This window comes from Oncorhynchus gorbuscha, linkage group LG12 (assembly GCF_021184085.1).
Source record: "Oncorhynchus gorbuscha isolate QuinsamMale2020 ecotype Even-year linkage group LG12, OgorEven_v1.0, whole genome shotgun sequence".
Classification (NCBI taxonomy): Eukaryota; Metazoa; Chordata; class Actinopteri; order Salmoniformes; family Salmonidae; genus Oncorhynchus; species Oncorhynchus gorbuscha.
Window position 1 is genome coordinate 22,295,327 of NC_060184.1, and position 17,091 is coordinate 22,312,417.

At 40.9% G+C, this 17,091-nt stretch overlaps 1 protein-coding gene and 1 long non-coding RNA gene across 3 annotated transcripts; one reads left to right on the forward strand and one right to left on the reverse strand.

Moving 5' to 3' along the window:
• Nucleotides 1–1,812: 1,812 nt before the first annotated feature.
• On the reverse strand, nucleotides 1,813–3,820 carry LOC123990710. Of its 2 annotated transcripts, XR_006830695.1 has the most exons (4): nucleotides 3,458–3,820; nucleotides 2,696–2,724; nucleotides 2,410–2,605; nucleotides 1,813–2,299 (listed from the first exon to the last, which is right to left on the reverse strand). It is a non-coding gene; the product is annotated as an uncharacterized LOC123990710 (long non-coding RNA). The 2 variants fall into 2 exon arrangements; XR_006830694.1 differs by having other exon boundaries at nucleotides 1,813–2,605.
• A 276-nt stretch (nucleotides 3,821–4,096) lies between these two features.
• Nucleotides 4,097–10,029, forward strand: LOC123990709. The gene is made up of 7 exons (XM_046291484.1): nucleotides 4,097–4,241; nucleotides 5,934–6,066; nucleotides 6,510–6,715; nucleotides 6,830–7,005; nucleotides 7,229–7,373; nucleotides 7,682–7,821; nucleotides 7,908–10,029. Exons 1-7 carry the CDS (start codon nucleotides 4,202–4,204, stop codon nucleotides 8,907–8,909), a joined length of 1,842 nt encoding a protein of 613 aa, XP_046147440.1. The 5' UTR covers nucleotides 4,097–4,201; the 3' UTR covers nucleotides 8,910–10,029.
• Nucleotides 10,030–17,091: the final 7,062 nt, after the last annotated feature.

The following is a 17,091-nucleotide window of genomic DNA, read 5'->3' on the forward strand; positions in this document are numbered from 1 at the left end:
TGTAAAACATCAAGAGCTTCAAATCGAGTGATGCTATTGGTGCTCTTTTGACAATCTGATAAATTATTCACATCAGTCAAACCAGTCTTCAATCAGGCAATCAAGTACATTAATGACTGCACTACCGTCTCAAGAATGTTGTGGGCCTGACAAACGGTTAATGTTATGGTGCCCTACAAAACTAAAGTTATTACAAAAGTTTACACAGATCTTGTAGAATCTTCTATAAAACATGTATTTATCATATAACAATTCACATAAGTTATCAAAACCTTTGTTACCCAGTCAGAATAGACCAGTGCTTTAATTAGGCAATAATTGTAGGGTTAATGTGTGCTTTACAACCGGCGTGATGAGAACTCGATCCGGTGTAATCACGCCCCAGTGGGCAGCGGTAGGCATGTTGGACTGGGACACGTTTCAATATGATAAGTATCTAATTTTACAATGCGTCCGTCTTGGTTTTGTGTAGCCTAGTTATGCTCATATATTTGAGACCAGTGTATGCATTGAATAATACATTCATAAATTGCAAAAAGGACAATCAAATAAAGAAATTAATCTTAAGAAACAAGTTTTTGAAGTGTCTGTCCTAAATCTAGGAGAGACTTTTAACTCATATTTATGTGCAAATGTTCTGCCTGACTGGTGCTCTTTACCTGAACTGTTAGGATTTTTTTGTGATCACAACTACTTATTTTGCTCAAATAAAGATAGAATTCAATTGTTTTCTTTGAAAAGATGGGCCTGGCTGAGAAAAGTACATTGCTCTTTCTGTCTAAGTGTGGGGCTGTTTACCGCAATTTTCTGTGTTATTTGGTTAACAACAAAACAACTTATTTTACTCAACTCGAGATTAAATTAAATTGTATTTCTTTGAAGACATAGGCCTGGCTGAAATTAAAAATACATTAAAGGGATGGGGGACCCACAGAGACAGAGACTGATTATCTGTCTGTGTGTCTCTATTTACAATGCTGGCTGCCATGGTTAACACAAACGCAGGACATTGAATGCTACCAGAATTGAATCAGACAGGGTAACATAAGCAGGCCTACAGTGACACATAGAGGTCAAACGGGGTGTGTGTGTGTGTGTGTGTGTGTTAGTCAGATTATCCAGTGTCCACAGCAACACTTGATTGTTCTCTACCCCAGTGCATGTGGTGTGTACTATAGTTTTAGCCATTCTCTCGCTAACAAAATTTTATTTTTCTCCGTCTCCCTTTCCGGAGGGGCTGAGGCACTTGGACCGTGACTGAGGACACCTGGATGTGCCTTGCCCAATACCACCTGGCTCACCTCTACATGTTTCCTACCTGTTACTTTAAAGTCCATAATTAACTTATACAGCTCTGGATCCAATGTCTTACCCACTACTGTAACAACTTGTGTCAATTATTTGCTAGTTTATATAACACCTTTTAAAAATATTTTTTTACTAACGATTCAAAGGTGTGTGACCATTAACTTTGGCTGCATGTCCATTTAACAATGGCGTAAAGTAGCTCAAGCTAATGCTTACACCAATCCATTAGGCGAGGGATGGATAATTGGTATGCAGCCATTGATTTTTAGGTGGCTTCATCAACAGATGGAATGTCTCCCAAATGGCACCATTTTCCCAATACACAGTGCACTAATTTTGACCTGGGTTCATAGGGCTCTTTGCCTGTATAATGCATTATACAGGCAAAAGTAACAGGGTGTCATTTGGGATGCATTCTGCTTGTTGAGCACTACCCTGCCTACTGTAAACCATTTCTCCCATTCCCCCAGTTAAGCAAAATAAAGGGAGAGGCGGTGACAATAATTGTTGTAAATTACTTTTCTTGTAAATTTATTTTAGAAATGTACCCTATTGTGTGTGACCTTTTTGAAGTTTTAATAAAACCTTAATTCAGCCAACAAATCCATATTTTCATTAATGGAATATTCAACAGACTGAACAGTCATTTAACAATGAGATTAATTAGTTGCATTGCATTTGTGTCTGGTGTTGTTGCCATTCAGACTCATTTAGCCTTGGTATGAAATACCTGATAACTAACAAAATACCTCAGCCATAGGAAATCATTAGGGAAAGAAGTCACACTTCCAGTTTTCTATTTGACTGCTGTAATACACAGATATAGGCTGTATAAAAGCATACATTCAAGACCCTATGGTCAGATCGCTTTTCACAAAGTCGTCATGGTAACAGGCAGGTAGGAGGTAGAGTGTGGCCAGCTTGGATTGGGCCAGGCATGTCGAGGTATCAGGCCAGGGTGTCCTCAGTCACGGTCCCAGAGCCTCAGGCCCTCCGGAAGGGGAGACAGAGAAAATATGAGTGTTAGTGAGAGCATGCACTGGAGGTAGAGAATAGTCAATAGTGTTGCTGTGGAACCTGGATAATCTAACAAGCACACACCTGTTTGACCTCGCTGTGATACTGTAGGCCTACTTATGTTACTTTTCTGAGTCAATTCAGGTAGCATTCAATGTCCTGCGTTTGTGTTAACCATGGCAGCCAGCATGGTAAATGAAGAGATGTGCAGGAAGATAATCAGCCTGTGTGTCTGTGGATCCTTTCCCTTTAATGCATTTTTCATGTCAGCCAGGCCCTCCTTTTCAAAGAAACAACATTAATTTACATCTCTTATGTAAAATAAGGTGTCTATTGCTTCAGTCCTTGTTTCATTTTCACTTCTTCTTACCTGGTAAATAACCAACAACCATGGATCACCTTAAGGAGAATAAGGTGAGAAAACAGTTAATGTCAGCCAGGCCCATCTCTTCAAAGAAACACCATTTATTTCATTCTCTAGTAAAATAGGTAGTTTTGTTCTGGTCACGAGAGAATCCAGAAAATTGTAATCGGCGCCACACTCGGGCAGAAAACTGAATCTTCTTTTCTCAGCCAAGCCTATTTTTTTTCAAAGAAAAAATATATCTCTATTTGAGCCCAATAAGTAGTTTTTGTTGTGATCACATGAACATCCTAACAATGCAGGTAGGCTAAAGAGTGCCACCGTCAAGCTGTAAAATTGGAATGTTCTATCAAAATGTGAACAATTAGTTTCCCTGCCTGATATGGCTGCTACTTAGAAATTACATGACATTCACTGCTATAAATACATCTCTGTGTGAAAAGGTGTCCTCTGATCTGTTTTGTCATAAACTCAATGTGTTCTGAACACTGCTGGTAACCAGATGCTCCCAATAATTTAAGTAGCCTAGTAAACAATGCCCCCATCTGGTATGTTCTATTGCAAACTGTCTAGGACTCGTTGTTGTTTACCTGTTTACTACTCAAATATATTTGACTTATTAGGTCAAAGACGAAATTAACTGCAGTGCATTGGTCAAATAGCCTATATTATCATAACTAGGCTACACAGAACCACCCATTCTCCGCCGTTTCTCATAAAATTAGATATTTTATCGTATTAAAACCTATGGAAAGGGGAGACTCTTACGAACACAATGGTGTTCTCCGTTTTACTCTTCGACCCAGGGAATTTGTCTGAAGGTAACAGGTGTACCGAAAATCTCCCCCGACATAATTCTTCCTCCCTTTGGGTGGACGCGCACACACTCAATTCTTCATTGCTGCGACTTGCTTGCTAGTTGAGATTTCTGCTTTTCACTCCGTTGTCAGTTTTCACTGATCTTAGTAGCAGAATGCACTTTTTATTTGTGTCCTTCAAGGAAGCTGTCAATCCCTCCTCTATGTTTAATATAACACACATACATTCATTATTAATTTCGGTTGCCTATCCTGAAGTGAAGTTTGTTCTCTAGCAAGTATTTGACTCTGATGTGTGCCACAGAAAGTATTTGACCCTACTGACAAAATTAAGGAAAAAATAAGGAGGGGAAGGTTTCGGCAAGGCCAGTTTCTTGCGTGTCACAGTCCAACATGCCTAGCTCTGCCCACTGGGGCGTGGCTTACGGAGCGTTAACTCACCATACCCGGCCAAAGTTGTTCCGACGTTAACAGACCCGTGTTCACTAAATTCCTCCTTGCTTACTGTAAATAACTCCGCCCATTTCACGTGGGTATTGACTCCTACGCTACCTGACCAAGGTAAAGTAAAGCAAATAGCAACATAAAAGACACTGAAGGAGATCCTCGAACGGAATAATTTACTGTAGCCGATTGGTTGAAATGTCCATGAGCTTAATAGTATATATTTGTATTACCAATACTACGGGAAAGAATGATGAAATATCTCTTGATTATTTATCTATGGACGCCAGGTAGGCTTCGTTTTCATTGGCTGCGTCTCATAATCAGTAATTAGGACAATGTTTACTATTGTGGTATCTAGTGCAGTTTACATCTTATCACATATTGAACTGGCAAGTTTAATTATGTCTTAATCTCAATATTTTGCTAATATTATTTTCCGTCAAGCTATAGGAATAGTTCAGCTGTCATTGTTCAGCTGTTGTAGATCAATTTGAAGGATATGTTGTATATAATTTAAGATTCCAATTTTCCCATCAATAATAATAAAATGAAAAACGTTTACCCCCCCACACCCAGACATTTATGGCATAATGTTGTGCCATAAGGATACAAACATATTTTCAGAACATTTATGAAGTGAAATATAGTAGAAACAAATATTCATAAAAAAATACAAGTTGGACATAAACTAATAATTTTCACTGCCTCTCAAACCTGATTCTGGGGTCTATTCTTCTTTGCTGTCACTGTCCTTAAGCTTACTGTCCTCACTATCAGAGGGTATGATCCTAACTGCTCAATTGCTTGTCAATGTCAGTGGATATGTTGGCAAAAACATTGACCAAGGCCATCTTTTAACATCATGTTAAAAGGGTAGTTAGGGTACCCTGAAAAGTACCCTAACTACACAACGTTGCCCTGAGGCAACAAAATACAACTTTTTGGAATATATATAAAAACAAAATTTAAAAAACAAAATAAAAAATAAAAGAAACAATCAAATTTGCTTCTTTAGAAATTCCTACACAAGTACATGTGAAATGTGTTGTTTTACAGGGTCAGCCATAGTAGTACAGCGCCTATGGTGCAAATTAGGGTTCAAGGGAACATCGACACATTTTTCACCTTGTGGGCTCAGGTATTCAAACCAGTGACTTTTCAGTTACTGGCCCAGTACTCTAACTGCTAGGCTACCTTTCACCCTATGGGGGGGTGAGGGGCAAAAAGGTTTTCTGTTGCCTTAGGGCAACGATGTGCAGTAGATGGTTAAAAATGCATTTTAAGCATGCTTAACCAATGTAATAATTTTGTGTCATTTTAAAACTCGCCCAAACACACCTTCAGCTGTAGCCAACTGCAACACGTATGTGGGTGGCATTTACTTTGGTTTACTTTTGTTTTCACTCCCTCTACTGTATTTTTCACCTACCTTATATAGTATGTGCTATATCGTAAAAATATATAGTTACAGAGTTGAGTAGTGACATATATAACACTTAATGCTTTGTTGAGGCATTGATCACAACAAAAAGTATGTTGGCAAAGCTTACAGAAAAACAAACAAGCATTTATGATGCAATAAATAGGGTTAATATGGTTAATATAATCATGAGAGGTCCTTGAAAGACATGTTTCACTGAGCTCATGTGGTATTCTGAAACACACAGGAAACAAATGTGGTCTCGTGCAGTCGGGAAAATAAGCGTTTCTTTGTGAGGGCTTATGAAATATCTTATCTCTCAACCTTAATCACATCAACATCCTGTTGTTGTTCTGTACAATGTTTCTCTTCAACTAGAACTTTAAGACATTCTACATTATGTTAAGGGAAAAGGATGTCATTTCATTCTCTTAATACTCTTATTTCATTTTAGAATTGTTTAGTGATGCTCTCTATAAAGTGTAAAGTGTCTCAAGTTGACAATTCGTAATGCCCTTGGCAGTTGATCATCTACTGTCTGCTGTTTCTCCTTTCCTAGTTGTCTCACATGGGTCCAGTGTAGGATGTCCTGAAGGAGTTCATTTTAACTCTGTGAACCTGAGGAACATTGCAAAGTGGCATCCTGGGAAAGACACACCAAATGACACACATTACACAGTGGAGTATGCAATGTAAGGACACTTTTATACATTTCCATAATCTTGGTACCCAGAACCAAATCAGCTCCTCAATTTTGTCACGAGAGACTATTTCCATTAACTAGTTAAGCAATAAGGGCCAAGGGGGTGTGGTATATAGCCAATATACCATGGCTAAGGGCTGTTCTTACGCATGACACAACGCGGAGTGCCTGTATACAACCCGTAGCTGTGGTATATTGGCAATAAACAACAAACACGGAGGTGCCTTATTGCTATTATAAACTGGTCACCAACGTAATTAGAGCAGTATAAATAAAAGTTTTGCCATACCCGTGGTATATGGTCTGATATGCCACAGCTTTCAGACAATCAGCATTCAGGGCTCGACCACCCAGTTTATAATTGTAAATAAATACCCATGATCCATGGATTTAAGGAAACATCTCATGATGTGTTTATTTGTCGTCTCCTAGTTATGGTGACAGAATGGATAGTGGGGCGACACAGGTGCGCTGGAGGGTGAAGAACCAGTGCAGAGACATCCCTCAGACCTGGTGTGATCTATCCAATGAGACCACTGACCTGGATGAAGGCTACTTTGCCAGAGTCAAGGCTGTGGGCACAAACCTATCCTCCAAATGGGCATTCACGGAAAAGAGGTTTGACCCCAAAGCTGACAGTAAGTTGAGATCCTCTTCAAATATAATTTTCCTTATCTATGAATTAGGAGCGATAGCGAACCACTTCAAAATAAAATCAGAGAAGGATATGAAATGTTTAACCTCCCCAACAGCAACCTTTGGACCACCACTTGTAAAACTTGTGGTGAAGGAGAATAGTGTTACTGTCAAGCTGAAGGGTCCAATGAGATGGAAGACTGGAAACATGACAAAAGAGTACTCCTTGTTGAAAATATACCCTCAGATGACATACAACCTCTCTGTGTACGACAACAGAAGCAACAAAACGGTTGGTGTTATGTTGGTTACTGTAACATTGTGTAAATAATTAAATTACATAATATGTAGGACTCCCTATAGGGACTTTAATCAGTGCAAATTGCTGCATTAATATATTATAATAGACAATTCTATATTTTTATATCATCATAATTATTTTATAATGCAGATTTTTTACGAGTGTTTGTTCTATTTTGTGTATTTTAACTTTCTGTATTCATTTTGTCATTTAGCATCACTTCACTGTGGAAAACAGATCCTTTGAATATGGGTTGCTTGCCTATGAAACCCAGTATTGTTTCTCAGCTAATTCCCAGGTCCTGTCACTTCCTATACCTTGGCATGCCTCTGAATGGCAGTGCCTAACAACCCCAAAGGGTAAAATAAGACTAGAGTTAATCCAATTGAAAATGTTTATTACATGCATGGATATCTGTCAGGATTAACCTGCCCAACAGGTTTTGGTAAATCGCAAAAGCATTCCAAGAATTGTTCTCTCTACCTGTAAATGTGACAGGAGACTTTAGGTGTTTCCCAGAGTGTATTTTCTCTTCCTGGTAGAGAAGGAATTGTGTTGAATTCCAAGGTGTGTGTGTGTGTATGTTCTCAGCTGTAACCTATAGACTTTTCTCTTCCTGATGGCTGTACACTGTATAGATCTCGACCCTACCACTCTGTCTTTACAGATCCCTTCTACGATCAGCTGCTACTGATGCTGATGGGAGCCGTTGTACCATCAGTTATCTGCCTTTTCATGCTGATCCTGTCTGGATGCCTTTTCTACCACTTTGTCTGTGGTAATAAACAGAAAAGTCCCCCTTTCCTGGTGAGAATAATATGAGACTAATAGAAGCCTTCAACAATGGCTACAAAGTGCAATTTACTAAGATGTCACCCTTTTTGCTCTTACAGGAAATATTGGACCTTCAGAACCCACCGCAGACTTTCTGTCCTGAGCATACTGTGACAGTGAATGTGGTACTGGTCAACATTGCCAAGCCCATGGAGTTGATAACCATAAAGCCTAACAACATCCCTGCCCTGATCCACCAAACAGAGTGGGAGCTCGAACTACCCTACACTTCCCAGCAAGCCCCTGGCATAGAACCTCCAAAGGAGGGATCATGTGAAGATGAATTCGGTGAGGCCCAACCAGAACCTCTAGACTATGGCTTCGTTGGAGCGGCCCCAGAGATGCCGGAAGTAAGAGAAAGTGAGGCATCTGACATTGAGAAAACCCGGCCCCTGCGTCTAAGCCAGGTCAACCCGTACATAGCACAGAGATGTTCACAGGAGCCTGTGGAGAATGTTTTGACTGGGATGTGTTTAGACATGGACCCCAAGACAGGGCTCTTTAGAATGCCACTGCTGTCTGATATAAAGCTGGGGGTGGAGAGCACAAGTTACAAAGAGCCTGATCAGATGGGTCACTACGCACCACAGCACGTCTCTGTCAGAGAGACTACTGAGGTGGACCTGTGGGGAGACAAAGCTGAAGGGCCCCAAAGTTACCCCTCAGACTACGGCTTCGTGGGAGCAGCCCCAAAGCAGCAGATGGTGCCAACAAAGTACCAGACGCGGTCTAACAGGAGGGATAATCAGCCCCTGCTGCTAGCCCAGGTCAACCTGTACAGAAGCCAGAGGCAAGCTCTGTTTCCACAGGAGTCTGAGGAAGAGGATGGATTAGGTGGTGGTAACTGTGTTGACTGGAGCCCTACAACAGGGATCCTCCAGATGCCTTTGCTCTCCAAGCCTATTCCAGAAGTGGAGGGAGCGAGGAAGGACAGGGAGTCAGAGCAGTTGGAGATCTTACCCAGTGTGTTAGTGAGGCAATCCTCAGAGGAGAGTGAGGGTGAGAGTGACCTGACTAAACTACAGAATGTCTGGAGTCTACAGATCAACATGGAGGACTAACCTATTAGACAGTTAACCTATTGGACACTTAACCTATCAGAGAGTTAACCTATTGGACACTTAACCTATCAGACAGTTAACCTATTGGACACTTAACCTATCAGACAGTTAACCTATTGGACACTTAACCTATCAGACAGTTAACCTATCGGACAGTTAACCTATTGGACACTTAACCTATCGGACAGTTAACCTATTGGACACTTAACCTATCAGACACTTAACCTATCAGACAGTTAACCTATTGGACACTTAACCTATCAGACAGTTAACCTATCGGACACTTAACCTATCAGACAGTTAACCTATCGGACAGTTAACCTATTGGACACTTAACCTATCGGACAGTTAACCTATTGGACACTTAACCTATCAGACAGTTAACCTATTGGACACTTAACCTATCAGACAGATAACCTATTGGACGCTTAACCTATCAGACAGTTAACCTATTGGACACTTAACCTATCAGACAGTTAACCTATTGGACACTTAACCTATCGGACAGTTAACCTATTGGACACTTAACCTATCGGACAGTTAACCTATTGGACACTTAACCTATCGGACAGTTAACCTATTGGACACTTAACCTATCGGACAGTTAACCTATTGGACACACATTATTACAGCAAAACCGTTTGTTTACCGTAGGTGGAAGAATAATTCAGATTGCTGTTTGTACCATTTGATTCAGTTGACAAATCAAATGAAGGACATATTTTTAACTAATCCAAAATGCTTGGTGAATGCTTCAGCAATGTGATTGTAACTAATTTATTTTTGAGGTTTTGTTTACTTTATACCTTTTATCCATACTTTTCTACTAACTTATCACGATTGATGAATTGCCAGAGCTTTTTTTGTACAATTTAATTCAAAGTTTATATGAAGGCACATGCAATGCCACTTTACCTCATGATGATTAACAAGCAGGGGGAGTGTTGCTGTAAAGGTTTATAACCACACACTAAACTATGAAGACAATGCAAATAAAGGATATATACAGTATCCGTCAAACTTTTGGACACACCTACTCATTCAAGGGTTTTTCTTTATTTTGACAATTTTCTATATTGTAGAAAAACAGTGAAGACATCAAAACTATGCAATAACACATAGGGAATCTTGTAGTAACCAAAAAAATGTTAATCAAGATATATTTTAGATTCTTCAAAGTAGCCACCCTTTGCCTTGATGACAGCTTTACATTCTCTCAACCAGTTTCATGAGGAATGCTTTTCCAACAGTCTTGAAGGAGGTCCCACATATGCTGAGCACTTGTTGGCTGCTTTTCCTTAACTCTGTGGTCCAACTCATCCCAAACTATCTCAATTGGGTTGAGGTTGGGTGATTGTGGAAGCCAGGTCATCTGATGCAGCACTCCATCACTCTCCTTGTTCAAATACCCCTTTCACAGCCTGGATGTGTGTTTTGGGTCATTGTCCTGTTGAAAAACAAATGATAGTCCCACTAAGCACAAACCAGATGGGATGGCCTATTGCGGCAGAATGCTGTGGTAGCTATGCTGGTTAAGTGTGCCTTGAATTCTAAATAAATCACAGACAGTGTCACCAGAAAAGCTCAATCACACCTCCTCCTCCATGCTTCATGGTGGGAACCACAAGTGCGGAGATAATTAGTTCACCAACTCCCAAAAACACAGTACCAAAAACCAAGAATTTGGAGTCATCAGAATAAAGGACAGATTTCCACCACTCTAATTTCCAATGCTCCTGTTTCTTGGCCCAAGCAGGTCTATACTTCTTATTGGTGCCCTTTAGTAGTGGTTTCTTTGCAGCAATTTGACCATGAAGACCTGATTCCCACAGTCTCCACTGAACAGTTGATGTGGAGATGTGTCTGTTACTTGAACTCTGTGAAGCATTATTTGGGCTGCAATTTCTGAGGCTGGTAACTCTAATGAACTTATCCTCTGCAGCAGAAGTAACTCTGGGTCTTCCTTTCCTGTGGTGGTCCACATGAGAGCCAATTTCATTATAGCGCTTGATGGTTTTTGCGACTGCACTTGAGGAAATGTTCAAAGTTCTTGACATTTTCCACAATGACTGACCTTCATGTCTTAAAGTAATAATGGATGTCATTTCTCTTTGCTTATTTGAGCTGTTCTTGCCATAATATTGACTTGGTTTTTACCAAATAAGGCTATCTTCTGTATACCACCCATACCTTGTCACAACACAACTGATTGGCTCAAACGCATTAAGAAGGAAATATATTCCACTAATTTACTTTTAACAAGGCACACCTGTTAATTGAAATGTAAGTGACTACTTCATGAAGCTGGTTGAGAGAATGCCAAGAGTGTGCAAAGCTGTCATCAAGGCAAAGGGTGGCTATTATGCAGCGTCTGAAATATAGAATATATATTGATTTGTTTAACACTTTTTTGGTTACTACATGATTCCATATGTGTTATTACTTAGTTTTGATGCCTTCAATATTATTCTACAAGGTAGAAAATAGTAAAAATAAAGAAAAACCCTTGAATGAATAGGTGTGTCCAAACTTTTGACTGGTACTGTATATCTGTTATTTCCTTAAACACTTTACACGTTGATGTCATTGGTGCCTTTTATTATACTTAGCACATTGATGCAATATTGACTTTGCAATGTTACCTGACTTTTAAAAGCACCAATGACCAAAAGCATGTTTATTCACTTTTTTCTACTTCATATTTTGGTGGGTATGCGAGTGTGACTGTGTGTGCTTGCGTGCGTGTGTGAACTGGTTAACTGTTAACAGTTGACTTTCACATGGACTGTGGATATTTATTCTCATGATCACCTCTTTGAAGAAGTCTACCATTTAGAACATGAACTGAGGGACCTTTTGTTTTTGTTTGTTTCAAAAAGGAAGTGAGTTATTTATGTCACGAAAAGGCATCTACAAAGGTTAAAAAAAATATCTGCCTGTGTTTGACATTTAACATCATTCCTTATAAACAGATTTGGCTTTATACTGCAGAATGTGAGCTTTATTGTAATCTCTTTAAAGGACAGAACCAGTCTGTTCCCGATAAATGATTGTACACCCTGATAACTCCTGCTTCCATCTGCAGGCTTGTTAGTGGTTAATTATAAAATTATCATATAACAACATATAATATTACATTGTGTAGGGCATCACACACACTACTAGTCATGATTCAATGATGAAAACGACTGCCCATGTGGCATAAAACTGTTTGGTAATAACAGTCCATGCTCTGACCAATACCTGAGGAGGTGACGAAGCTGTCTATGGAATCTCCATGTATTCTAATCTTCACTGAGTAGGGAGGGCGTGAGGAAATAGACTTAGGAATACATTGTGGTTATGAAATATCTTGTCATCTGTTCTTAAGAATAAAAGATGCATTTACTGTAGATTTGGAACATGGTGTAAATCAACTGTGTGCTTTTATCTGTGTGTTCAAACAAGGGTTTACAACCATTATATGAGAAGACCAGTGACTTTTACACCATACAGCACTGAGTGTGCACAAAAGCAATGCAATTGTTGTTCTTAATTAAGAAATCAACAATGATGTACTTTACAATATATTGTAAAGTACACCAGGTGAGGCTGCTGAGGGCAGGACTGCTCATAATAATGGCTGGAACGGAGTAATGGAATGACATCAAACACATGAAAACCATGTGTTTGATGTACTTGATACCATTCCACTGATTCCGCTCCAGCCATTACCACGAGCCCGTCCTCCCCAATTAAAGTGCAACCAACCACCTGTGTTGTACACAGTATCAAAAAACATAGAACAGACTGCCAGAAGCATAATGTTGGTTCATTGTAAAGCATAACACAAGCAAGCTATTCTCTTTTATGATGAAAGCTTTTGAAAAGAGGAACTGAAGAAAAGGAAATGCACCAATCAGGATTCAGAAAAGAGGAGCTAAGTGGATGTTAGTATTTTATTCTCATGATTCAGACATTCTTGAAAATTGAACAGATTAAATATGAAAGATCTCTCAAGTCTTTTTACATGTATTTTTATTTTTATTTCACCTTTATTTAACCAGGTAGGTTAGTTGAGAATAAGTTCTCATTTACAACTGGCGACCTGGCCAAGATAAAGCACAACAGTTCAAGACTTCAAGACAGAGTTTTTTAAATTAAAAAAATACATGCAGGCCTACTGTACACATCAGTGACCTCAATCTGTTTCTCACAAGTGAAACCAGAACTTCATATCTTATTTCATAAAAACAGAATCATAGGTACACTAGATGGGGCCCTTTTCCTATAACAGCACATCTGCAGTCTATCTGTCTGTACTGACTGTGAATTGGAAGATATGGATTTGGAAGGTGCACTTCGGAGAGACAGTTTCCTGCTCTGAACAAATGTGATAGCTCAAGGCAAGCTTATCTCACTTCTCTTTGAGCATTCTTTTTATTTAGGCAAAAAAACATAATTCATATGCTTCTTAAAGAAAAAGCTAGGAAGTTCCAATTTAGCTGATTTAGCAAAGCTCTGCTGTATTTAAATCTCGTAAGCCTGGCAAATGTGGATATGCAGCACTACACAGAGTGAAGACAGCTCAAACCTGTAAGCTGTGTTTCCATGTGGGTCACGCACTGCAAACACCATCAAAGTAAAGTCCTCACACTCTGTCACACTCTCCCTCACTCACTGAGTTCTCTCCCTCCTCTCACAGCCAGCCTCACTCTTTTGAGGAAGACGAAGGAGTGCTTGCCTGTTTAAGTCATATTGCTTATTTTGCACAAATGAGGGGTGAGTGGGGTGATATTGAACACAGTGCTGAGACAAGACATATATTCTGCTCAATTACCTTGCACAGCTGAGGAGACAACTGCGGTAATGGCCAGGAAAGCCTTCAGCTAATCTTCCCACTCCAAGCTTCAAAATCTGTCATCCTCCCAGCCAGAGCCATGGGGTAATATACAGCTCTGAGCTGGAGCTATCACACTATCGCTCCAAAATCTTTTCATTATCGGGAAGTAGGTTTTATGGTTGGTGAATGATCATATCAGAAATTCATGATTGTGCTCCTCTGTAAAGGAAATCCATATTTGCAGCAGAACTGGGTAATAAACAGCTATGGACCAAGCAAAGTTTAATGCTGATGGATAATCTATAGGCCAGAAGATGAGAGCTTGGGACATATTAAAAACAAAAATATTATGTTTTAAGTGAGAATGGGCATTGGTCTGAAGCAGAATGCCTGTTCCACCCATGCTGTACCAAGATTTTCCAGCACACAACTTTGACCTACTACTGTAGCTATGTTGGTATTGTACTTCAAACTATGTATAGGCAGGTTGCTTAGGATTCAAACCTTGTCAAACAGCCTAGTTGGCACGAACCTGATCATAGAGAGCCTTTTATTTCTCTATTTTGGTTAGGTCGGGGTGTGACTAGGAGGGTGTTCCTATCTAAGTTGTTTATTTCTATGTTGGCCTGGTATGGTTCCCAATCAGAGGCAGCTGTTTATCGTTGTCTCTGATTGGGGATCATATTTAGGCAGCATTTCCCCACTGTGTTTTGTGGGATCTTGTTTTTGTGTAGTTGCCTGTGAGCACTCCAGAACGTCACGCTTCAGTTATTCTTTATTGTTTCTGTGCGTTTCATTAAATAAACATGTGAAACCCATATTGTGCTGTGCTTTGCTTTGGTCTGAGTATTCTTATGACGATCGTGACAGAAGATCCCACCACAACAGGATCAAGCAGCGTGCCCAGGAGGAGAAGGTATCCTGGGCTTGGGAGGAGATCAAGGAGGAGAAGATATCCTGGACTTGTGAGGAAATTATGGCAGGAGACGAAAGCCTTCCTTGGAAATAGACGCAAGGAGAGAAGGGAGGACAGCGACGATGCCGGGGTTTGCCACATAGCAAGCCCAAAAAGCAGCCAAAATGTATGGGGGCACAAGGGGTGGTCGGCGGAGCCGGGGAGTGAAGATGGAGAAGATGGAGAAATTGGAGGAGAGTGAATGGAGAGAGTCAGAGACCGTCAGAGACCGTCAGTGAGTTGATGGAGAAATTGAAGGAGAGAGAAATGAGAGAGTTGTTGTGTTGGTGTATGATGCACGACATTCGCCCTAAGGAACGTGTTATCTGTTTGATGCCACCTGAGTCAGCTCTCCGTACTCGTCCTGAGTACTGGTACTGGTGTCAATGTAAATAGTCTGGGTGGCCATTTGATTAATTGTTCAGCATTCTTATGGCTTGGGAGTAGAAGCTGTTAAGGCGCCTTTTGGACTTACATTTGGCACTCCAGTACCGATTGCTGTGCGGTAGCAGAGAGAACAGTCTATGACGTGGGTGAGGCTTTGACAATTTTTTGGGCCTTTCTCTGACACAGGTTAGATTATAGGTACTGGATGGCAGGAAGATTGGCCCCAGTGATGTACTTGTCCGTACGCACTGCCCTTTGTAGCGCCTTACAGTCAGATGCCGAGCAGTTGCCATACCATCCGGTGATGCAACCAACCAGCTTCACCATCGGATGCTCTTGATGGTACAGATGTAGAACTTTTTAAGGATCTGGGGGCCCATGCCAAATCTTTTCAGTCTCCTGAGGGGGGGAAAGGTGTTGTCGTGCCCTCTTCACGGCTGTCTTCATGTGTTTGGACCATGATAGTTTGTTGGTGATGTGGACACCAATGAACTTAAAACTCTCAACCCGCTCCACTACAGCCCTGTCGGTGTGAATGGGGGTGTTTTCGGCCCTCCTTTTCCTGTAGTCCACGATCAGCTCCTTTGTCTTTCTCACGTTGAGGGAGAGGTTATTGTCCTGGCACCACACTGCCAGGTCTCTGACCTCCTCCCTATAGGCTGTCTCATAGTTGTCGGTGATCAGGTCTACCACTGTTTGTCGTCAGCAAACTTAATGATGGTTCTGGAGTCGTGGTTGGCCACGCAGTCGTGGGTGAACAGGGAGTACTTGAGGGGACTAAGCATGCTCCCCTGAGGGGCCCCCATCCCAAGTAATTTCCCCCGGCCAAATAGTGTCCTCCTCTACGTCACAATGGGATTCGATAAACTACTAGCGTCCTTTGCTATATCAACGCTGTGATTAGAATTGATGATAATTAGAATTTTGGAGATCCTTATGGCCTAAATGATTTCATTTCATCATCGCCATGCAAACAAGACTGATTTATGCAACAATTTCACTGTTTAAAAATGTTATGTTAAGCTAATAAAATGAAAACATGAACTACCTTGTTAACATTACAATATTTAATCCATGTCTTAAACATTGCTATGTTTTTAGAAAATGGCAAAGAAATCATGTAATCTGCTTGGCCCCCTTTTTTAAAACTAGGCAAGTCAGTTAAGAACAAATTCTTATTTAAAATGACAGCCTACTTGGGAACAGTGGGTTACCTACATTGTTCAGGGGTAGAACGACAGATTTGACCTTGTCAGCTCGGGGATTTGAACAAGCAACCTTTTGATTACTGCCCAATGCTGTTATGCAGGTGAATGAGGACCCAAAAGCGACTTGGCGAAAACAGAGTTTTTAATCCAGTAAAGATACTTAACAAAACAAAAGGCATAATACTACTCGTAAAGACGAGAACAGACTGGAGACTTGATCAAGAACTGCAGGTTGCCTCGGGAAGGCACTTGAACCTAGCAGACTCAAACACCTGCTCACCACGCAGCATCTGAGGGAAACACGACACGACAGGGCAAAACATAGACACAGCACGGTGAATTCTAGACAAGGATACGACAGGGCAGGAACGGAAAACAAGGAGAGAAATAGGGACTCTAATCAGGGAAAAGGATCGGGAACAGGTGTGGGAAGACTAAATGATTGATTAGGGGAATAGGAACAGCTGGGAGCAGGAACGGAACGATAGAGAGTAGAGAGAGCGAGAGAGTGAGAGAGGGAGGGGGAGAGAGAGGGATAGAAAGAGGGAAAGAACCTAATAAGACCAGCAGAGGGAAACGAATAGAAGGTGAAGCACAGGGACAAGACATGATAATCAATGACAAAACATGACAGTACCCCCCCACTCACCGAGCGCCTCCTGGCGCACTCGAGGAGGAACCCTGGCGGCAACGGAGGAAATCATCAATAAGCGAACGGTCCAGCACGTCCCGAGACGGAACCCAACTCCTCTCCTCAGGACCGTAACCCTCCCAATCCACTAAGTATTGGTGACCCCGTCCCCGAGAACG

What these genes read in the sequence shown, in the direction of transcription:
- LOC123990709 (XM_046291484.1), top strand. Translation starts at nt 4,202, where the DNA reads ATGATGAAATATCTCTTGATTATTTATCTATGGACGCCAG. An exon ending in ACAACAGAAGCAACAAAACG is followed by an intron (nt 7,006 to 7,228) that starts GTTGGTGTTATG and finishes TTTGTCATTTAG; the next exon opens with CATCACTTCACTGTGGAAAA. An exon ending in AGAAAAGTCCCCCTTTCCTG is followed by an intron (nt 7,822 to 7,907) that starts GTGAGAATAATA and finishes TTGCTCTTACAG; the next exon opens with GAAATATTGGACCTTCAGAA.